We start from the raw sequence: 25,802 nt of genomic DNA, 5'->3' as shown, positions 1-25,802 counted from the left end.
ACTCCTATGTACACAGTAGATGCATCAGCATCGTGACACTGGTTGGTTCTCTAAAAAGATGTATTTAATTTATGCTGTACAGATATCACCGCACAATTTTAATATCACCGAGTAAATATAACTGCTAATTACCAATATACAGTTGTATCGTTCAATCATACAATTACATTGCATTGTCCGTAATCCTTGGTTCAACACGTGGACGAAAACAAACAATGTATGTTAATTATAATATTCAAACGCATGGTCACACGAATCGATATAAAGGGTGAGTCGATAAGAACGATCACATTTAAAGTGACTCTGTATGCACTGGTCGTGTCGAACAAGTTTTTAATAATAAATTGGCTAGCATCATTTTAAAAGACGCATAAAAATAAGTACAATTTGATATTCTTTTTTGAAAATGTCACGATGACTTTGAGATTTTTTAGAGTCAATGCAGTTTTATTTTTAATATCACATTGTTAACGATGAGGGGCGAATTCGGTGTGTTTGCATTTTACAAATGTTACGTATATTTTAGGAACATTCAATATTTTAAACAAGGGAAGATGACTTCGGATTCGTGGAAAGTATCACGTATTAGTATGTTATTATTGAACTGCAGACGTTTATGCGCATTGTTACTGTCGTAAGTCAATTTTCAAAGATTGCATTTACATAAATGTTGTTTTAATGTAACAAAACTGGAAGTAAAATAAGCTGAAATTGTGCACAAAGTGCTATTTAATCTTGTTACTTCACTTTTAGAAATTTATTTACAAACTCTAACTACATAAAGATCTGCAGTTTAATTGTCAAAGTGTTGTTTAACATTTAGAATGATGGAATTTTAGTGAAAATATTATCTAAATATTTTATTATTTAGATATTTATTATATTTACTATATTTCTCGTATAAATGTATTTTGTGTATTATACATGTATTATATTTTATATATAATATCTAATATTTATATATATTATATTTTGTATATAATATCTTATACATTATACATATACAATTTTTATATACTATATATAATACTTTTATATATATATGGATATTATATGAATACTTTTCGATTAAACTATCGACTTTCTAGCTTCCTTACGTGCATGTTTACTCATTATTTCTTAACATTTATACACATTTTCACATTTTTATGCGTAAGTTCCTATCACTCGTTCTTAAATTACAATTCTATTGTTGTACATGTTTTCTCTCCTTTGAAATTTTGTCTTCCGTTTACTTCTCAATATCGCTTTGCGAAATTTTTTTCATAAATCCTTTTATTATTGTGTTTTATTATCTTTAACATTGCTATCTATGACTCACTGTTTCTGCATTGGTCTTTTAATACAATCTGGTGTAACATACTTAAACGTATAAATGTGACGTTTAAGTGCTTCATTATAAATATGTGGTACAAAAATTATATTTTGAAAGATACTGGTTATAGAGTCATAGTTGAAAGGAGTATGCCTGCGAATACAAGTGTTCCCGGTAAATAATTTACAACGCTATATAAATAATGGACTTTTGGAATTCAGTGATTTAGTATTTTAATATTTTAATTCTTTATTTGGCAAGTCTTTTTTTCCGAAACGAAAGTTATGTATCGATCGTGAAGTATTTTTTCAGTCTTTAGGGAACACAATTTCGATATATTCGTACATTTTTCGTGAACTTGCGAAACGATATTCGACCTTCTTGATACATGAGAGTATACACGCAGACAAATACAAAAGGGAAACGACCAGTGTTTTTCCGGGTAGGGTAGAAAATACAGCTAGAAAAATATTTCAAGGTGGAGGAAATGTTTCATTTTTTATCTTACGAAAATTACGTTATTTTGGAGAAAAGCTCTGAAAATCTGGAACGTTGAGAATTTAATGATAAGTTGTAGAGATATTTTCGATCGCAAATAAAGAAGTAGGAATATGATATCCAAAGAAAGAATATACTTGCGTGTAGATTTTTGAATACATGATTAAACCGAATACATGATTCTGGGTACATGATTATGTTAATTGAGGCAAAACAAAACAAAATACGTGGAGTGAATTACATGGCTTTTACATACTCGTTCCGAACACATTAAGGATAGAAATCTAATTATGGGATAATCAGTGAATTGAATGTGATAAATGTGATTTTCATTAACGATACCGAAAATACAGATTTCGAATATGATTTCTGCTGGTATGCATTGCATTCACTCATTATCGTTGTCTCTATATTTAAATGATAAGTTATCGTAGTGAAATCGTGAATAATAAATACGTTGCAATAAAATCCTGAAATTATACTTTATAAAACTTTTGCTTTAGAAACGATTTCCAATTTAATATCTCTTAAAATACGTTTCGTTTAGTTATTTACTCCCATAATGAGGTTATCACGATTTCCGTAGGTTATGAAATAGAACTTCATGACTATGATCAAGATATGTTCCTCATTTAATTAAATGAACTTTTGTATGCAAAAAGGGCTGCAAAAATTTCGTCCGAATCGATGCAGTAGTTTTCGAGATATCTTGTCCACTGATGTTGAAAATGCAGTTTCGAGAAAAACGCGTTTAAGGTTTCAACTTATGTTTACTCTTAAATGTTTATTTCTTACTCACATGAGATCGTCAATTCCATGCCCGTATTGGTCATCTTCTGCTAAAGTACCAGCCTCGAAAGCATTTATCTGTTGTCGACGGCGAAGCATACTACTCTCGTGCATTGCTTCTTGCGTGCGACGGTCGACATGCGTTTCACAAAGGCCAACAATTTTAAATCCAAGTACACGTGTATTGTCGGCTTGAAAATTTATTTCTCCGTCACACACATTGTACTTCGCAAGTGTTGAAATTGTTGCAAAAACTATAAGAAAACTGATAATTCAATATACCACACCTCTCATCACTCTTAGCGGTTTTAGGATTTAAAATTTGTTCCCGTTTCTTCGGTCTAATAAACTACATTACATGCGAGATTGAAAATGTCCTAATCCTCAAAGATAGCAGTCACATTCGCCTGTACCATAAACTGTAGGAATCCTTAAAGTCCTAGCTCTTAAATAATTAAGCGACCGCATTTCCGTCAAGTTTCATCCGATTAGAATAAAACATTCAGAGGGTATTCTCGAAATGTAATACTTTCACAAACAATCCGAACGCAAAAATTGATCTTTTTAAGGTTTCCGACTGAGCATGATCCCTTAACTTTTGTTCCTTATAATTGATTTAAAAAATTGTTATTTAGCATAAAGATCCCGAGGATAATTATCACATTACATAATTTGAACGGTTCCAGGCGAAAATGCTTAGAGGCCAACCAATATTTATGAGACTCGACACGTTATTGATCTGTCGGCCGGAACAATGAAGTACTAAATCAAGTTCTATTGGCCAAACGGCAATGCTAATTAGGCCACAACCGAAAATACAACTTGTTCGAATTCCCTCGATAATAAAAGGTTACAGTTATTCGAGTAATCGATCTTGACCAGTAAAATATTTGTAGATCCAATGAGCGGATATTCATAAATTTCGTGTTCGTTTAACATTCTTTGGGACTTGTTTGCGAAGAAACTGTAACATCTTCAGCAGTCACATTTACGAGATTTATTTACGCATGTTTCATTAACATTAAACAATCTTCTGGATTAAAAAAGTTAATATTAACGGCACTGGCTACTTTGAAACACAGTCGAATGTGCACCATAAATCTTGAAGGCGATTGGTTACGTAGATTTTGCCACCGTTTCGGAAAATATATTTCCTAGATAAACACATTTAAAGTTTTATTTGTTAATACCGATCAGTTTTCGAGAGCTATGTTCTTCAAGAAAATGTCCAAAAATTCCATGTTTTCACCGATACACGCTAGAATAACCCCTTAAAGCGTAAGCGATAGATCTTGTGCAACAACTCGAGAGTTTTCGAGCAACGAAGAATTCTCCATTGATTTCAGTGGGACCGCGGTATCATTCGAGATATAACCCGTTCCTCGGTCATCTATTCTTCATTCCGTCGACATAAACAATGTCCCCCGGAGACTTTGTTTTCTACCAGCTAGGGAGCTGCTTCCTTCCAGGCAGCCGTTAAATATTTACGCTCGACATCCGTTCCAATTTCTTCCGTAGCTCGGCAGTTCCGACGGGTTGCGGAGATATAGGTGTGCTTTCCTCTTTTATTTGTTCAACAGGGATTTGGTAGCTAAAAGTTCCTGATTAGTCTGTCAGCCTTGAAGGATATTACTTTCACACGAAATTCACGGGTTTAAACGATCCGCGCAATCGATCTGCGCCGTGATCGTTTAAAACGTGGGAACGGAGTTTCGATCCTTTCCGATTATGTTAAATAATTTAGCGTTCAATGTTTCGTTTCGAGTTCGGTACGGTTTCGCAACGGATAGGAAACTGTTTGGGAAAAATTTTGATAGGAAAGTCACAGGAAAATATTATTCTAATTTTAAGAGGATTCGACGTTTCTTCGTAGCTTATTACACGTTACACGCCATTCGTGTTCATAATTTAGAAGACTACAGCATGCAAGCCGGCTTACGCTAATTATATTTTGTATTTTCGAAAGGTGAGACACAAAGGAATAATTTTAATATTTAAAATTTTATATACTTTCCTTCATTTTACTACAGTTTATAAGAATAATGTTTAGAAAATTAACATTTTGGCTTTGAATTTTGTACAAATTAACGATCATAACTCGTCAGTTATTATAAATTATTATAGTTTAGCTTAATAGCTAAACTATTAATTATAATTAATTAATCTACAATGTTATCATTATTATTATTATTATTGTTATTATTATTATTGTTATTGTTATTATTATTATTGTTGTTATTATTATTATTGTTATTATTATTATCTATCATTGTTTATATAGATAAAAGTGACCTTGATTAACGATTAACGATTATAACTCGTTAGTTATTATAAATTATAATACACTAATCGTAATAATTAATCTATAATAACAGATAATACATTATTTACGTATAAGTTATAATCGTTAATCATTAATCAGATCACATCTTGCCAAGCTCCGCTATCTACAGTGCGAAACGCGGAGATATTTCCGCATTTCTATTCACGTGACCCACCCTGTATAATGCAGACGGCCAATGCAAAGGAAGATCCTGCAACGTTCCTGCATTGTATATTTGCATGCCCCATAAAGCAACTGGGCGCAGAGCGTATGTAAAATTCAGGAAATCACCCAAGGTATCTTTTCATCTGTACTCCTACCCTTCCGCCTCTGACCGCAACGCTTCATAAATATCTCGGCATACGAAATTAGAATTGCAATTAAGCTGGCGATCAAGCATTCTTAATCGAATCGTTCCCGTTTCGTGGTGCACGTTTTTCAACCTATTTTCGTGTAGGTGAGAGGTAGCATAAAGAGGTTAACTTTCTTTCGAGCGCGATATAAAAGAAAAAGGTAAAAGACCGTTCCACGTCTACTCACGACTATTGGAAGTGTCGATTAAATTATTATAAATGTGGTATCGTTTCTGCATTCAGATGTTATTTTGCCCGATTTTGAAAAATTATATTATATTATTATATTCGTTTCATAAATTGTTGGTGCTGAAAGGGGCATTAATATTCACGAATTGGAGTCTAATGAACGAGAATTATAATATATTTATAATATAATAATATATATTATTATATTTTATATTATTATATATTATTATATTTTATATTATTATATATTATTATATTATTATATTATTTTATATTATTATATATATTATTATATTTATAATATATTTTGTTCCAGTCCCGATTGATTCTCTCATCGTCAGGATATTTAACAGCACCTCTCATCTACGTAGTTTCACCTATTTTCTCTGCACAGCGCGCTGCGAAAACAGCGCGAAGAATATTTTCTATTTTTATCGGGTTTTCGGTATCGATCTTACCACGAAATTGCGGGAATTTAAGCAACTGCGGGGCATTTCGATGGCCGGTACGTAACCGTAGCAATAACCGCTCGACTATCGCATTGTCGTTTGCTTTGTAATCTGCTCGATGGCTCGCCGGCCGATAGAAAGAGAAAGATTTTTTCACGAGTTTTCAATTCTTTCGAATCCTTGCGTAACGATCGCTTTTGTTCGCTTCTACGAAAAAAAAAGTTTCAGCGATTCGTTCACCACCGATAACGACCGCAATACCCATTTGCAGAGAAAAAGATAACGGGCGCGTGTTGTCCTTACTTGCTCCGGTGTAACAATGGCCAGGACGCCGCGAATGCTATGCAAATATTGAACGAACGTGAACATGCAAATTGCATTGGAACGAACGAGTTTTTTTTTTATAAAAAGAAACAACGTAAACACGCTAACGGCTATAGATTCTGCGACCAAGCCATAAGACAGCCATAAGATAAAACTGTTTTGTGTTTTCAATTGTTTTTAACCACTTCGTTACCGAGGACGAGATATCTCGCTATCGCTGTGTCGGTTATGCGACGCTAATGGACGAGTTATCGTTCGTTATACGGTGCTATTGACGAGATATCTCGCGTTGCAGTTCCCATTTCGCGGTGCCACGGACAAGATATCTCGCATCGCAATCTCCATGTTTTCAAGTATTTCATACACAGTAAGAGTAAAGAACTTAATATCTACAGAGTGTCCCAAAAGGCACTCGCAATCGGGAGATCAGCGATTGCCGAGGTCATTTGAAGTAACTTATCCGAGGAACTTGAACGAAAAACACGAACCAATCGTGGAGCGAGTACGACTGAAGCGTTCCGATATGTTAGCGAACTCGACACGTCATTGGCTGCGTGGGCGGGCACCAATCGTACTCGCTCTCTGATTGGTCAATGTTCTTCGTTAGCGACTCGTTAAGAAGACCGCGAGAAACATTTCCACTAAAGGAAAAATTATTTCTGAGTTCAGAGATTATTTCTTTCAGTGGCTTATATCATTTTCGAAACATCTCGCATAATTCAACACGAGGAATAAAAGATATAACACGTGTACCATCTTTCTCTGTGGAAATATAGTTTAGACAGAATTTTCGAGATCATTTTGCGAGCGATTTGCGGATTTGAAAGCTTACCGAGCAATTTGTACAAAGTGTATTATATGAATTCGTCGTTGTGTATTGATCTCGATACGTTAGGTTAACACATTGTTAATTCTGTTCGAACAATTTGTATATACACAAAGTATGTAGAGCGGTAGATTAGTAGTGACTAAAAAATAATAATGTTTCTTGCAGCATGAAATGAACGTCACTTACGAAGACTCACATTCTGAAATGTCCCAAACTACAGCACTGAAGGTATGAATGACGACCATATCAGACGACCATATCCACTCTGTCATAAGAATTTCATCCAAATAATAGCAATACTGTCATTAGCGTTTACTCAAATCGAAGAACGGTTTCGTTTATCATAGTTTATCATAGTAAAAGGTTTGCCTGTTGCGTAGTCCGTAATAACCCTAAATTTCATTCACTTATTAGCTGTTATGACGTAATGACAATTTGCACAATGTATTTGAACTTTCACCATCACGATAGTCGTACACTGTAGCCTAGTTACACTATAGTTGCATTATACTTGCATTCTCTAACCATAGTGCACTATTCATGTGATTGACACGTCAATATGTATATGTATATGTATATGTAATTCGCTTGTGATGTTACTACTGAACCACTTAAACTAGCTACAGTAAATTCTCTACAATTGTCCCTTAGCTTGTAAGCGAAAATGGCCAATTTGGGAAGAGGAGATACGATTATTCGAGCCGAGATAATCGAGTCAACTCTTCCCAAATTCTCCATTTTTGTTTATAAGCTGGGAGACAATTGAGGAGAATTTACTGTATTTTGAAAATATTAAAAACTGTAGGAGTTTTTAAATTAAGGAGAAGAGAAGAACTCGGTGAAATAGGGGTGCATGATTATGATAATGGAAACAATTTTGTTGTGAATAGCGAAATGTCTGACACTTAAAGGTTATCTTCACCTTTTCTTTTTTTTTTTTAAACAGGATGCTTGAATCTCTGCGTTCATGGCTTAGAACGCAATGCATATTGATAGTAATCTCAAGGTTATCTTCTATGTATTGCAATTGTTTTACACGAGGAATGTTGATATTAATGCAATAGTGTAATGCGCGCGAATGTTAAGAATTGCTTATGGATTTTGTGGTATCGGGATAATTCATTATAAAATGTGAGAATATCATAATTATGAGATTGCAACGTTATTGTACAGAGATAGTAGTAGAGATGAAATTAAATGTGTATCATTCTGTTTCAAAAATTTAAAGATGGTCTTCAAATGTCCAAAACAAGTTTGTGTACAAAAAATTGTTAACAGCATCTTGCTTCTTTAGTTTGAAACATATTTAAGATTTTACCTTTCATTCAGTCACCCTATACGTGTCGGTGATATTTAATTTTTTTATCCATACGTATATTATTATCATAAAAAAAGTTGTTAACACGTTGTTTGAAAATAAAAATATAAGATTGAAAAATTGAAGATGTAGGATTGGACAATTTCAAAATATCGTTAATCGTGTTAATATTTATTCTTACTGCATCAACGTGTGTCTACTTTCTTCGTTGACCACGAATGTAGTTAATATTTTATCAATTTTGATGATCATTTTAAAAAATTTCATTTATTAGTAACTTTGTAGTTAATATAGCTACAATTGATCAGTGGTAATTGTATCTCTCGTCAAATATCGTATGTTATAAATGCTTTGTTCTATTTTATTCACGTCTGATAGCATTAACCTATTTCACTTGTTTACAATACAACTGCGCTGTCTTGCTTGTATCGGATAGCATTGACCTATTTCACTTGTCCATAGAGCAGTGGTATATCCAACTCGCTTGACACTAGATCCATTCAACAGACTCGCAGAAGGAAGAAGTTTAAAGTTAGTAAGCATCTTGAAACATCAAAAAATAATTTGTTTTCGTTTATGGCGTCATACGTAACAAAAACGAAAATTCCGAAACGGATGCAGTAATAAATAAAGTTTTGCAAGTGCAATACGAGAAAAATTACACTGTCACGCTAAAGAATGTGTTGGAGATACAGTGTGGTCTTTTTTGATATTGGGCTTTGTTCGTATGATTTTGAATTCTGCAAACATCGTAACATTTTCCACGATAATAATACACGAGAACAATTAATTAATGAAATGGTATTTCATATGAAATGAAATATTCATACCAAATGACGGATTCGTTTACTGTGTTATGAAATAAATTATTTTCAGTAAGTTTTTATTCGATTTGAACGAAAGTCATAGCTAGACAATGAATCTTTATGTATTTATGGTCCGTGAAAATATTCGGACACTCTTTAAAACGGAATAAACTGTAAAACATTGAACCAAATGACTTGGGTATTTTTTAAATGCTAGACGGTCTAGTTTAGTAAAAATTCACGAGAAGAAATGTTTGCAAAAATTAAAATTCATCGAAATGATAGAAAATATGAAACTCATGCTTTCTAACTTTTTTATTTGTGTGAATAATGAAACATTTAACATCGCATTTTGTACAAAATGTTATGAAAATGTTATCGAAATCGATTAACGTCGTTATGAACTAAAAGCACTGAAAGATGTAAAAATTTCCAGATTCCCACAATTTTTAGATTGAAGTAATGAAAACCTGCTATTCTCGCAATCTTTAATTATTTATAGCCAATAACGACATCAACCGATGTCGACGGAATTTTCGAGGAATTTTCACGAAATCAACAGAGAATGCAGTGTTTAAAGTTCAATTATTCACTCAAATAAAATCGTTAAAAAATACGAGCTTTTGTTTTCTTACCATTTGAACCAATTTTAATTATTGCGAAAATTTATTTGGTTTTATTGTCTAGTGAACTAGACCCTCCGACATTAAAAAAAAAGTCATGTCATTTTGTCCAATGTTTTAAGATTTGTTCCGCGTTAAAATGTGTCCGAATATTTTCGCGATCGTCTGTATACGCTTGTCATTTTCATGAAGCAACATGAAATAGTTACTTTTAGTAATCCGTAAATCTGATGTTAAATAGAAATCATTTCGTTTCATTTCAAATTTCAAAAATTTCACAAAAATTTCAAATCGTTTCACTATTGAACGAGTAAATGTGCCATCTTCGACGACATTAGGGATCGCAGATTTGACGCACCGATGAAAGTCGATTTTCGCGTCGGTCGATACCGGCTGTATTACACACGGATTTACCGACGTGTCAGAAATCAAGCTGGTAACCGAGTTTTCGCGATCCAATTTTCCATAAGATTCTGAATACGTCGACACGTTCGGCGTTGCACAGTCCGCGTAACGGTTGCGGAAACGAAACGATTGGCAATTTTCGTTCCTTCCTTAACATTAAAAATCTCATTTCCGGCGAATACGTCGCACAGAAGCACAGCGCGGTGGTGTTTGGTTTGTGCTGTTCATTGTTCGAAAACTATGGCTGCGCAGGGCGGAGCGTGACTTCCGGTACGAAAGGCAATGTTCGTCTACGCGGAAAACAAACGAACAATTTTTGAATAATATCTCCCATGTTTCGCTTTCAAGCGGTCTCCGCTTTCCAATTTCTAATATTTTTTCGGACGCATGCATGCCGGAATTACGGCATCGTCGCACACTGGAAAATTGTTGTGCAGTTTGATTTATTACTGTCTGATACTGTATAATTGGTTGGTTTTATACGTTTACTTTTACTAATATACATGAAAAAATACAAAAACGAAAATTGAAAATTATTTAAATTCTGATAATCACGTTTTCCTTCTATTAATATGAGCATACTCTTAATTGTTTAAATACTGAAAATGTGGTTTCAAAGTATCGTTAAAAAGAAGTGGAATTCAATAATGACGTTATGTTATTACCTGACAGAAATGATACGCGCATTTATGAAGATGAAGTCAAATATGTTTTATTTTGCCAATAAAACAAGTTTTATTTATTTATTAAACAAGCTTTTTGTCCTATTTTTACAATAATTAATTTTCTGCAACAGTGCACTATTACTCTCAAACTCATTGCAACGATATTTTATTTTTAACGTAATTTGAGCGATTTTTAACAAGGACAAAAATATATTTATTACAAAATTAATATACGTTATTACAAGGTTCTATCGTTTTTAGTTGTTTCATTTGAAGTTTTATTTAGATTTATGAATCAATTTTCAAGAAAAGTATACCATTTGTTCATACGTGTTACAATTGAATCAAATAGTATTGCATAGTAATCTAAATAAAACTTCGGAAGATTTATGTTTTCATATAACTTTGTCCGACTTGCGGGATGACAAAATGTACCATTTCTTAGGATATTTCTGTCTGACAAAATCTCTCAAGGTTGGAGGATTTTCTCGGTACCACCCTTCCACCACCTCGTAGACATCGTTGCTATAGGGAACGTGTCACGTATTTGAATAGGATCGCATTACTTATGTCGTTGGGAGTCCGGAAAAAGCGTTAAGAACAATGTTTATAGCACATGACACCCTCGCGAACTTTCCTACGATTTTAAATCCTCCATTTTAACGTATGACGACTACTTTAAAGTAAATTGAAGTTTCTCCGGTTGTCTGTTTATTCTACGAATGAAAAGGATTTTATGTTTTATACAGTATTGTGGCAGATCTTATAACAATTCGATAGTTCAAATTTTGATAATGATTTCATGTTAGTAAATACGAATAATTGACATTTGAACTTTTATGTCGGCAAATGTTGTTGTAAAGTGTTGATAATGCAAAGCATTTTTCAGAATCCATACTTTTAACTTCCAAAGGAAATACAATGTATTTGTTACGTGAAATAGAATTAGAAGCGAAATCCATAACCGAAACTTAGAACCGAAAAATAATAGTTTTCAATCCCTGAAAATAACAGTTCAATATAATAATAATATTATTAATATTATAATATTAATAAATATATTAATAATAATATTCTCTAATAATAATATTTGAAGAATATATTTATTAGAATAATATTATTTAGAATAATATTATTTAGAATAATATTTATTAGAATAATATTATTTAGAATAATATTTATTAGAATATTATTTAGAATAATATTTATTACTATAATATTATTTAGAATAATATTTATTACAATAATATTATTTAGAATAATTTTTATTAGAATAATATTATTTAGAATAATATTATTTAGAATAATATTATTTAGAATAATATTATTTAGAATAATATTATTTAGAGTAATATTATTTAGAATAATATTATTTAGAATAATATTTATTAGAATAATATTATGTAGAATAATATTTACAAAAAAGTGTCGAATAAATCTTCTACGGTGTTTCATGCACGGTAGGAATTATTGATGAAACTAGATATTGCGAAAAAATCTCTGAATTATTTACTGCTCGAATAATGAACGATACCACGCAACGCCGCAGTACATTGCGTTACTTCCAGAAAATGAATTAGAATGTAAATTTTTCAATGCAATTAGGCCCTTGAATAATCGAGTGATGAAGTTTTAATGCGGAAGAAAGACCTGTTCGCCGTGCAATATTCACGAACAGGAAGTTCCTTACTTTACACACTTTCTATCCTGTCGACCGAAACTTTTTACGCAGTTTGTTAACAAATGTTTTATAAAGTACCTACAATGAGGAAAGAAACTATTGGCACACTCTGCTTTTATGATAAAGACTTGATATATCGATACAATGTGAACTTAAGCATAATAAAAAACCGTACTACTAAATCACGAATGAAAATAATGCGTTGCTATAGAATTATTTACGAGTTTCGCATTAAATAATGCTGCACTGAGAATAGAATGTCTTGCATTATTGGCACGTTAGGTACTACTAACTCGAAATTGGCACGTAAAAAATATTGCCTTTAAACGAGTCAATTTTCAAGAAAGGTGTACCGTTTGTTCATATGGGTTACAATTGAATCAAATGGTATTGCATCGTAATCCAAAAACAATGTAAGATGTTCAAACAATAAAAAGAATACTATTTTCTGTCAGTACTTTTTTGTACGAATCGCTAGTTTTCAAGTTCTGTTTTCAAATTCTCAACTGCTTCTCTCTATTCTTGTCCTTAACGAGAGGATAAAAAGATTCCGCGTTTCTATTATTTATTGTACCACTATTGTTTAGTGGTAGACAATTGCGATTGTATCATTATGATATTTATTCGTCATACATCTCAATAAAAAGGCCTGAATATGTCAGTGTTCTTTTTATTTATTACATCAGCAGACGAGGTCAATTTGTTTTATTGTCTTTGTATTTCTGTCTTTGTATGGTAGCTCAAGTTTTTCTTCAAACAGTAAATACTGTACACAGATTTTTAATTAAATCACCAGACATTACTCTTTCGCAATGTGACGCACCGAAAGCCTTCACATGTAAAAAATATTGATCTGATTAAATAGAAAATTAATATTTTCTTCCGAAGAAATATTTCAACGACGCGAGAGACAAATGATTTTCCAAATATTATATTACGCATTGCGACTTCGAGTAGCGATACAGCTAAAATTGATTTGATTTCCTTTTAGCGAAATGAAAGGATGTGCGACCAATGGGCGAGTTAATTAAGCGTCAAAATGCAAAGCGTGCAATTAAAAGTTTTCTCTGTGCAGCAGCAAGTTCAACTATAGTCTGCAGTCTTTGTTTTAGTAAATAACGCAAATTAAAATGCGCGTGTAGTGTAACTGCCAACAGAGTCGGCAGACGAGAGATATCGCATGAAAAATAAGTGAAAAATATATGGTTGCACTTTTTAAAGTAATACGGTAATACCTCCCTTATACGAACGTTTATTTTTTAATATCCCGATTTAATATCCTATTTTATAATATCCCGATACCGAAACATTCTATTATTTAAAAATTTCATTCGAGTTCTCTACTACGCGATAATGTATCTATGTAATAAAATGCTTATAGATAATATAGAACGTTCGGATATAATAATATATAATAATATACAATAATAATAGTTCGGATATATTATAGTTCGTATATGTTATTATATATATAATAATATATAATAATATACAATAATAATAGTTCGGATATATTATAGTTCGTATATGTTATTATATATATAATAATATATAATAATATACAATAATAATAGTTCGGATATATTATAGTTCGTATATGTTATTATATATATAATAATATATAATAATATACAATAATAATAGTTCGGATATATTATAGTTCGTATATGTTATTATATATATAATAATATATAATAATAATAGTTCGGATATAATAATAATATTAAATCACGATCACGATTACTAAATCACTTTATTATAACCACGGCAGTGTTAAATCAGCGATAGGCAAAAAATAAACTGATCATCGATTAACAATCATAACTAACGTAAAATCACATGTTCACGATGAATAATTACGAATTATCACTGCCCACTCTGAAAGTCCGAAGCAATTATCCCGGAAAAGAATTCGCCCGGACGAAACCGTATTTCGTGTTTTCGATTTATTTTTAGCGCAGAAAATAACCTGACACCTTGCACATTTACCAGAATGAACAACGTTCGTTTTATGCCATTCCAAAACCCGCGACTAAACGCGTCACCGTGGGAACTTTTATTAATAGCATCGTTTCTGCGAAAACGGAGGGACCTTTGGGTATAGCCTCTGTCCGCCGAGGATTTCATCCGCGACGATAAGATTCGCGGGAACTGAAAGATATATGGGCCATCGAAACGCGACCTTGGCGGCAGCTTATGTTCTATTTCACCGGCGGTCTCGGATTCCAAATTAGTCCCACGCGGACTAATTAACGTGCGCCTGTTATACCGCCATAGACCAGCCATCAAATTTTCTTTTAAAGGTTAGGCCTACGTACTGGCGCGTAATGCAATTTATTGTTCGACAGTTTCATGCGAAACGTGACCGTGCACGAATCAATTAATCACGGAAAAATCGATCTAGCAAGCTCCCTTTTAAATACTCGAAATTGTCGAACGGTCGTTAAAAAAACGTAATTGGCGAAGAGATTTCTTGTCTTCACGCGAAATGCATTTCTTTCAAGCGAATTTTAAAGGACTGAGGTCGATTGAAAATGTACTCGTTTTTTTAATTATTTTCACGGAAAAATCGATCTATTAATCACGGAAAAATCGATCTAGCAAGCTCCCTTTTAAATACTCGAAATTGTCGAACGGTCGTTAAAAAAACGTAATTGGCGAAGAGATTTCTTGCCTTCAGGCGAAATGCATTTCTTTAAAGCGAATTTTAAGGGACTGAGGTCGATTGAAAATGTACTCGTTTTTTTAATTATTTTCACGGAAAAATCGATCTATTAATCACGGAAAAATCGATCTAGCAAGCTCCCTTTTAAATACTCGAAATTGTCGAACGGTCGTTAAAAAAACGTAATTGGCGAAGAGATTTCTTGCCTTCAGGCGAAATGCATTTCTTTAAAGCGAATTTTAAGGGACTGAGGTCGATTGAAAATGTACTCGTTTTTTTAATTATTTTCACGGAAAAATCGATCTATTAATCACGGAAAAATCGATCTAGCAAGCTCCCTTTTAAATACTCGAAATTGTCGAACGGTCGTTAAAAAAACGTAATTGGCGAAGAGATTTCTTGTCTTCACGCGAAATGCATTTCTTTAAAGCGAATTTTAAGGGACTGAGGTCGATTGAAAATGTACTCGTTTTTTTTTAGAATATATTATGTTGCAAACGAGATAAATGATAAATTCTTCTAATGTTTCAGCAGTTTTCTATTTCACGTGTTCGTTTCTATAACATACACGCGAAGTTCGCAATCTCTACCGTTGAGTATTGCAAATGGAGAGCAAGCTCAGGCTTGCACACGTTCGCATTGCAGTTATATATGATATCTCATGCTTGCTGTGCCGGAGTTACGATTTATGATTAAATCGAGATGAAACTTAGAGTGATTCAACGCTAATATACCGCTTCTACGCAGTTAGCTACAAATTATCATAGTCTATCTAATTGAAGTCTCGGATAATTTTAATCCAGATTCTTCTTTCGTCGTGAATTAATTTCTCCTTTCTTTGCACAACTTCGCTGTCAACTTCTGATTCAAACGAAGGCTCGGATAAAAAGTTAAAAAACGAGAGTTTTACAAATTATCATAGTCTATCTAATTGAAGTCTCGGATAATTTTAATCCAGATTCTTCTTTCGCCGTGAATTAATTTTTCCTTTCTTTGCACAACTTCGCTGTCAACTTCTGATTCAAACGAAGGCTCGGATAAGAAGGTTAAAAAACGAGAGCTTTTTATTTTTTTGTCATCCCAAGTAAGTCATCCCTGTGTAAGGATAAGTTCATTAATAATGAGCTCGACCAGATCGGGGCGAGTCAGTTGCTAACGCGAATAATTATCAAATAATTTGGTGAAATCGAAGCTCGTGTAACTCGAAAATTTTAGTTCTACCCTTGAGATTCAAGCTGCCGAAGTTTCACCGTGATCGATTGGAAGACGTGGGAATCAAATGCAATTTTGTTTCTGTCTTAAATAACTTTCAATAAGTTGAGATTAATAAAATAAATAAATAACATTAATTACGTTTAGCTAAAAACTTCTTTTCATCAAGATCTAATTATCAAATATAATCGTTGAATATTTATTCTTGATTTCTACAAATTGACTATTGATGGTACAATGAAACCTTTGTAGTTACTTCATTACGGACTTTGTGCTGATCGAATTACATTGCAATTCAATTTCCCAATTTAATTACGTTGCACTTCAATTACATAATAATGACACTACATCGAAATACAATTACATAATTTATCCCTTGCAGTTAATTCAATTCGTAATTCGAATTCAATTCAATTGGAATACAATTCTGTCTCTCAGAAGAGACAAAAAATGTGCTTAGACGAAACAGAAACGTAAAAATGTATCTCACTTCTCCAAAATTCTGGACTGTAATTTGAAGAAGTGCATTTCAATTGCACCGTATTCGAATTGCACACGCGATTAAAATAATTAGCAACTGAATGAACGAAAAGGTATTGTATAATTTCGAAAGAGATCTGGAGGAAAAGGAGGAAAGGATCTGTCGGATCAGCTGCGACCTCCGCAGGGTCAAGTTTTCGAAAGGGGGCAGTAGATTTATCGCGTCCCTTAGCAGCCTGGAACAGGGCGCAGTAGAAAGAAACGATTCATAAATCTCCAGGGCGACTGTTGTCGGCATTCAGGATGGCTCGCCGGTGAGAAGTATCGCATCCAGACGTTCTGATTATCAGCTCGGTTACACGCAGTAAGCCAACGCCGCGCTGACAATCCATCAGCAGTTTGCCAGCCGACGTTCTTCAGTGAGACGTATCTTTAACATTATTTACAGACAATTTGCTACCAAGCTAGCTACAAACCTTCACTCGGAAAAGCTTCCTATCCTTCATCCGACTCGAACTTCTTCCGCGTTTGAACTGTCCAACAGAGTCAATTGAGAAATTTGGGAGAAAATTCATGGCTCCTAGTCTAATTAATTTTCGATCCAATTATAAGAACCCTAATATTTCTGTAAAGAACGTACGAAGATTTATCAGTTGATTAAAAAGCAGTAAAGTTTTATGAAAAGAAATCTCAATATTTTTAATGAGTAAAAAGTTTCTCATACATTTTTCTATTGCAACTTGTTGTCATATAATTACTGAGTTACTTCCGTAATATAATTATAATATATATATAATATCTGTAATTCGCGAAACATCGAGATAATCGTATGGGAGAATGGAGAAGAAAGTGACATAATTTTTGACACTTTTGATCAATAACTGTCAGAATTCTGCAATGTTTTTTAAACGTTTAAACGCTCCTGTAAAATTCCGATGAAATTTTCCAGATGTGTTCTTCATTCATTTTGTCATACCAAGTAATAGCAAATATTAGCTATAGCAAATATTAGTATAGCAAATATTAATAATCACAATAGTATTAGTCATTGCCTAATAGGCTAAATAGGCTAATCCTTCAACGTTTAGTCCAATTTTGACAAAATTAGCCACGATTTTTCAGACATTTCCGATGATCTCGAAAAGAAATGTTCCCGACAAAAAACGTAATTGTTTATCAGCCGATAATGCTGTCGATAAACTCAGTTAACCTTTACACTCGACTGTTGCACAGTTACAGAAATATTTCATCGTGTACATTTATTTGCATTGTTTTTGCGTTCGGCTGTTCCAATACCTCTATGTTTTATGCGAGGGGATACGTCTCGCCGTGTACGAAATGAAAAATATTTGTTTGCCGTTGAAGCAAACAGCGCTGGAAACGTACCGTGTACGCATTTGCATGGCGAATTATGTGCATAGGAAAGCGTTTCTTAAAATTCAATTTGTTAGCATACGTCAAAGCATACTATAATCGCAAATCGGCAAAGATCGTACAAATATTAATTCCAAGCTTAACGTTTAGTATGTGCGTATCTGTTTAGAAAATTATTATCAACTTCTTATATTATTTCTGTGAGTTGATTGTTCGTTGAACAAGTGGGACAATGAAGCTTTTAAGCAGCTCTGCAAGTTTCGATAATAAAGAAATGTTTCATTTTTAGAATGCAGATTGACGCTCTGATGTGAATGTATTACTTTTCAAAGAAAATCATATACTCGTTAAAATGGAATTATTGTTACAAAAACGGTACTAGAAGTACTATTCATTTTTTAATTTGCTTTTGACATTCGTTAATCGTCTGATAAAACGCTATCGAACATATGAACTCCTGTAATGGTCTCTCTTCGCTAGAAATACTAGAAAGAATTGGAATTACGTGAAATGGTAAAGTACTATGACTGCAGTGTTTCAAGAATTGAAACTCGAATTTGGAAATATATGATTTTGATACCAGTGCGCGTATAATAAGATATACACCCAAAGTGTATAAGAGAATAAAAATATGATTTCGCAAGAAATCAGAAATTCGTTTGATTAAATTCATTTAGAACGGAAATTCGTATCCAATGAGTGTCATGTAATTTGGAATGTGAAATGGGAGGCTAGGCACGATCAAACGAAACTGACGAGCGTAAAGCGAAATGCGTGTCAAGGGCTGCTCGAAATTGGACCAGCTGCCATAAGATCTCTCACCGACTGTTGCGCAATGTTCTTCGTAGATTTGAACCTGACAAATGTTAAACAGACCAGTATTTCAATAATAGAAATCGTGTTCACTAAAGGTAGAAAACAATCTGTTGCTTAACTGTGATAAACTGTTTACAATTTATGTTGCTTTTAGATTGTTTCACTCTGTACGTAATTTTCGAAATTCAATTCAATACTTGATCTAACTTCATACTACATTAACATAAACGCAAATATCAAACGAATGGTAATCAAATTTTGTTTCAAAGCATGTAATACTGTAAAGTTATTGTTATTATTTATTGTTATTATTATTTATTCGAAATAATTTTGTATTCCACATTTGAATCAATCAAATGCTTTTTTTTACAATGTATACGTAAATCTATCTGTATATAAAATTATAAATGTCTTTTCGGCATAGCGTTTGTGGCTCTTCTCGAGGCAAATTTGGTAAAACTATAAAGATTTCCGTTGTTCCAGTGAATTGATTTAGTTGAAAATTTCATGTGAAATTATGTATTACTTTATTTGGATCAAGTGTTTCGAAGTCGAACGTGTCTATGCAGCAGTTAAGCAGAAATTGGTGGTTGCCGTGTGATTGGGCTCTGTCGATGGTATCGGCCGCCGCGGCCACCATTTTGTGGCCGTCGCGTAGTTCAAACGTGGGCGGCTTGGGTTAGGCCTTTGGTCCAACAAAAGCTGATGAAATGTTGATCTAACGGTATAGTCGACCGTCAATATGTTCGAAACAACAACAAAAATATAATTTAGTTGTTCAAGGTATTATAAATAAACTTCGCAGCGTTGGAAGAATAGTAAACATTGAATTTGTGAATCAATTTGAAAGTTAATTTTAAATTAATCAATTCGCGAATCAGTTTTAAGAACAAAGTTGCCGTATTATCTTCTAGAAAGGAAATTATTTATTGAGTGTGTCACCGACGGAGTTCATACATATCAATTCGTAGAAAATCACCTTTATACTCTCATATTTTTAAAATTACATTATTTTCTTCTTTCTATTCCTTTCTCAATTTTCCTTTCTATCCGAAGAATCTCCCTGTCGTGGAACCGTTTGACATTCGAGTAACACAGTTTGGCCTCGTGTAATTCCTTGTATAGTGTCAGAGCGAACGTGTCCGAGTAATCATCAAACCACTCCCGACGAGTGTAACACTCTCTGCCTGCTTTTAATTCCCGTCTAACGAAATCTCGGTCGTTTTCGCCTGGAACGTTTCATCTCAACCGAAAAGTAAAACGAATTTCTCTGTTTGATTGCCGTCAGACATCCCGAAAATTCGACAATGGAAAGCGCCGACAATGGGTTTCGTGAGTGCGTAGGAAACGTGGATGATAATAGCGAAGTACAGTAAATTCTCTTCAATTGTCTCTCAGCTTGTAAACAAAAATGGACAATTTGGAAAGAGGAGGTACGACGAGGTACGCTGAGTTTGATCGATAACACACTGAATTATTGAACAGAAATACGCAAATATTTATTACGCATTGTTACACTAACGATCTACAATGATCTTTATTCTAAAATTCTTTTACGTGACTCTCTAGGATTGCAGATGAATGATAGTTGTATAAACAATATAACAGGACTGAGAATCATTTATAACTTCCACGAACAATGTTGAGTAATATAATAATAATTAATCTGGTTTAACCCGAGAAAGATAACCTACGTCGCAGAGGCGCCTGCGAAGACTGTTGATTTTTGTTAATTTTTCATAGAGGTCTAGTGATTTAAGTTTAAAATTACTTAAAATATAAAAAAATATAATATAAATGCATTTTATTTTTACAATAATGCCAAACCTTTAAAATGACTAGATTAACTTAAATAAATATCCATTGTTAGTATAAAATTGACGCCTTAGAAAAGTATGCGCTTCTGAAGCGTATGGTTATCTTTTACGTACGTTGTCATATGGTTATCTTTCTAGGGTTAAGTCGTTGACGACTAAATAAATAAGATTACTCAATTCGTGTGCACACAATTGATGTGTTTTTGTAGTTAGACTAATAACTGATTTAACCAATGATATCGATGTTAGAGTCTCGAACATTTTCCCACATGATCTCAATCTCCAGCGAATATCTTGCAAGGCGAAAGAGGATTTACGTCGACAGGGGATCGTTAATACTCTCCCAGAGGCAGGAAAAATAAATCTGCAGGGAGTCTCATCCATCGATTATCTTCTCCAGCTTTTTGTAAGGCGCTCGCGAGAGAGACGTATTACTTTGGACCCTCCATTTCCGGCGGCATGACTTGCCATGTTCTTTGCGTACACCCAGATCAGATTCAATGGAAAGCTGAGTAGTACTGATCCTGGAGATACCAGTACCTTAGCCTGAGAAAAAGTTAATTGCGCTGACGCTTTCTCAACGCGTCTCGCGACGGGAAACGTAGTCAAATGTCGCACTGTGCTCGGTTTCCATATAAAAAGCGGAACATAACATAACTAAAATTACCTATGCTTAAGCCTTACTATTTCATCTTATATTACTAGTATATCGATTAATTACTAGTATATATAATATATTATATAGTAATATATAATATATTACTAGTATATATATTACTAGTATATATAATATATTATATAGTAATATATAATATATTACTAGTATATATATTACTAGTATATAGAGTTAACAAGTATTAACAAATGCGAAGATCACAGATGTTCGTTCTTGTTAAGTGGATGTTCCATAGTTTTCAAGAAATTAATTATTTTATTATTCGCACGGAACGAATGAGTAAACAATCACACAGCAGGAGGAAACGAAAGCTATCGAATGACGTGTCAGACATAACTGTTAGGAAATTATTATATACGGAAAATTTAAATTTTCGTTTCTATATACTAGATAGTATTTGTGGAAGTTTTAAAAATTAGATAGAATATATCTTTACAATTAATTGGTATTAACAAAAACCACAAAATATGGGTCGGCTTATTTTTGCTCTAGGTTCGTCAGACAATGTGTTATCAAAACACATGACCCAACAATTGCGATCTCTGCCTGTAAATGTTAAAGGAAATGAAATTTTCTGTCACTATCAAAAAAGGACATTATTTTTAGGTTTTCATTGTATTATTTAGATATACATATTATCACCTATCAGAATACACGAATGAAATTTTTAGATAATAGAATGTTTTGGTATCAGGATATTACAAAAATAAATCTTCGGATGAGAAATAATTAGGATCAACCTGATTTTTTAAATTGCATTTGGAGATCACAAAATGAACAGTTTGCTATGAAAAAGGTAGTATCGTAGAACAATAGACAGTAGAAACTATCTTACTTATTACACAAATAACAGTGCGTATTTGTATAAATATTTTACACAAATAACGGTAGGTAACGATAAATAATGATTTCATTTTCTTAATTTCTAATTTACCAGGTAGACTACAGATTACTTTAAGACAAATACGTAGAAATGAACAACATCGGTTACAGCAGAAACCGTTTAACGAAATCGTCAGATTATTGGGAATACAATTGCTTCTGAATAACGATCTTAATTGGTAATTAAACTCTCGACGATGTCATCAATTACGCAGACGTCGTAAACATTTGCTGGACGCAAATTAATCATTGGTCGCTAATTAATTTGATAAAATTGAAATAACTAGAAACAATAATAAAGATTTCGGGCTGAAATTTGTACTACAGTTTGTGTACACTAATTTCTATTCATTGCGATAAGTTTTAACTGTCTTCTGTCAGTTTCATTAATTAAATTATTTTGCTTCCATTGAACTTAATGTGTTAATGTCTCTTAACATTTAATTTACAGGGTGCTTTTTTAACGTTAGAACGGTGTCTAAGAGAAGCGCGATAATTTTCTTTTAAACAATAATTGCAAAAGAACTTATCTACGATACGGTACTTCATCAATTATTACATCTTTTTATTAGATCTGAAAATTTGAAGATTACAGCGTAACGTATTTTTCTGTTGAGAGGAGATTTGGGAATTTTTTTTATTCGACCGGTGAAAACTTCAATATGACCTGCAAACGGATGAATTCGGAGCGCAAAACCTGTACAAAATAAAAATCTAATGGCCTCGAACCCGAGCGTATTTTTATGGCAAAGTGATAAAAGCGTTGAATTTATGGGTTCGGCCATCTTTTTGTCGCGGCTAGAGTGCTATAAGCGAGCAAGTAGCCTTAATCCCGATTTTCAGTAAAATTATACAATTATCTCGGTCACCGATATCGCCGTCGATCGAGTTCCACACCACTGTATCTCATGCGCGCCGACACAATTCTTTCACTCGATTAAAAAATTAATTAAATGCCGAGCGCGTGGAATATGAAATTGAATTAACCGTTCTGTCGTAATTCGTTTCAGCACTGTTTCGCAATATCCTACAGACACGAGAACGAGAGGAAATACGAGCTGAAAGCGGCGACGGAATTCGAATGCAATACATGGATCGACTTCATACGGGAGGCCAGGTAACTTTTTTGTCCATAATTTAGAGCTTCGGGGTAGAATAATTAAAACGCTGGAGCGATAGCGATGGCTGTGCGCGATAAAACGCGCACAGCCCTTTACGACGAGATACGAACCGTGACAAAAGTTAATTGCGCCAAGTTTGCGAGCTCGGATTTGAAGATCGACTGGTGAGAATTTTGCGGAGCTTCTCCGGCATGAAATTAGTATTTACCCAGTTTATAGGGCTGTGCTCGTTCCCCGTTAAATAATTGGATCTCATTATCTGCACAAAATATTTGCTGTTTTCTTACTTCGACTTGAAGAACATTAAATTTACGTTTGAGAAATCTGCCGCGATGTGTACGAACAATATTTGAGCGTTCATTTTCAGTGGGAAGTGATTTATTCATTTCGATTGCTTGCGATTATAGTGCGGATATCTTCGTGCATTTATGGCATTTGCTGATTTTTGAAATTCACGAAAACGTATAAATTAATAGTAATAGTCTGTAAATTAACATGTCCATTAGCATTGTTACGTTATTTTTGCAACGAGTCTCTTAGCAGAGGAAGGATAATAATATAAGGATAATAATAATGTATGATAATGACAATTTGTGCGTAAAGATCGAGTTGGATTTTACTTCCAATCTAGTTTTTCATTTTATCGAATTACCACGTGCAAGAAACTGCAAAACTAACTACACTGTTCGCAAATTTCTGTGATTTTCACTTACACAAATTGGGTATCGTTATGTTAGCAAAATCAATCTGCTAGTGAAAATGAGGAGTCAAGATGTCAAAAATGTTCAGCAATTTAAAAAGATTTTACAAATTGCAATTTACAATAATATAGAAAAATTGTTTGTTCGTTAGGGATTTATTATAAAGTCATTAGCGGAGTATTGACATGTTTGAATCTGATTATAAACATTTCGTTAAATCCGATAAAATAATAACATTTGCAATTTCCGATAAATAGAAATTTTAATGTGCTTTGTAATGTGTGCGTTCGGAAATCTGCGATGTTATAGAAATCCGCTGATGTTGTTTTTACTTCGACTCTTCCTCGTATTAATTATTTTATTAAAAGTGTGACAGAAATATTTTTTAGGTTATGTATCACGTACTCTGTACACGCAGAAATGTGAAAATATTGAAATAGTGAAATTTAAATTTAAAATTGATCAGAAACGAATTCAGATTTGAAATCTAGAATAAAAATGATAAAAATTCGAATTTTACGTCATGTTTGTCAAATGGAAAAGAAGGAAATAGAAATCGAGAGTACGATTAAAAATTAGGTAATTTCAATATTATTTCAACGTGTATTTGTTACTTCGTTTTCGACTTAACTGCGTCGTCAATAGAAATACTATTAATAATAAGAAATAGAAATAATAATAATTAGAAAGTTTTCGAAAGGCGTTCTGCCTGACGTAACACGTAACGCATAGCAACATCCTTCACATTTTTTTAAAGAGGAAGTTCCGGTTCCACCAGTTCGAGAAATTATATTTTCAGAAGAACGAGTTTGAAATGTTACGCGATGAAAATAACCTATGCGGCACAATGTCGCTTTCTCGAAATTGCCTCCCAACTGTATACTCTCGAAGCATCATAAAAATTGAAAACCGAAGGAGAAAAAATTCGATCTTTTTTTTTTCTTTTAGTTCTAGGCAACGAATCTCCCCTTACGTATGAAACACGACCCTAGACCTCGTTTTGCACGATAAGAGTGTACCGGTGAAGTCACGATGAACGGAAACATTCGAGTGTCGTGAAACCTGAGGGCAGAGTAATTGTCAGCTTTTATTAGATTTTTTCAAAGTGTTCCTCCGAATTGGTAAAACCAATTACCTGATGGTATAATTGAAGCGTAGTGCACTGTAGAGATCGCGCGCCGTGACACAAAAGAAGCTAAAGAACAAACGAAATAATTGGAACTTTTAGAGGGACACTTGTGTGTTGCGTTGCGCGTCCTGAAAAATGAAGGGAGTAAAAGTTATCGTCTGTATTTGTACACCTCGTGCGCCGGAGGATAAATTTCTAAACCGTGGCTGGCCGCCCTCTTTTTTTACGTTGCTACCTTAATGGTTCCGTCGGTCTTGCAAACGTGATCACCCTGGCAATGCCTCCAGGTGCGCCGAACGAGCACATTGTGTGTACGTGCGCGTCACTGGCATATCGTATGTTCCTCGTCAAACTGCCTTTCC

General features: G+C 33.5%; 1 protein-coding gene across 5 annotated transcripts in view; it reads left to right on the top strand.

Annotated features, from left to right (window-relative positions):
• LOC117224194 (ras-specific guanine nucleotide-releasing factor 2) overlaps window positions 1-25,802 on the top strand; it is a 132,647-nt gene that overhangs the window by 56,457 nt on the left and 50,388 nt on the right. For 4 of the 5 annotated variants that reach the window (XR_004491150.2, XM_076526130.1, XM_076526132.1 and 1 more), the window contains exons 5-6: window positions 7,235-7,297; window positions 23,500-23,606. Coding sequence is in view for 4 of the 5 variants with exons in the window: in XM_076526130.1 (XP_076382245.1) it covers window positions 7,235-7,297; window positions 23,500-23,606 (170 nt within the window). In the remaining variant the exon portion in view is untranslated. The remainder of the gene's footprint in view (window positions 1-7,234; window positions 7,298-23,499; window positions 23,607-25,802) is intronic. The other variant, XM_033476952.2, reaches the window with a different exon arrangement.

The sequence above is a fragment of the Megalopta genalis genome, chromosome 13 (genome assembly GCF_051020955.1).
Source record: "Megalopta genalis isolate 19385.01 chromosome 13, iyMegGena1_principal, whole genome shotgun sequence".
Lineage (NCBI taxonomy): Eukaryota > Metazoa > Arthropoda > Insecta > Hymenoptera > Halictidae > Megalopta > Megalopta genalis.
The sequence above is the reverse complement of the archived record's forward strand: the minus strand, read 5'-3'. Positions and strand labels throughout refer to the sequence as shown.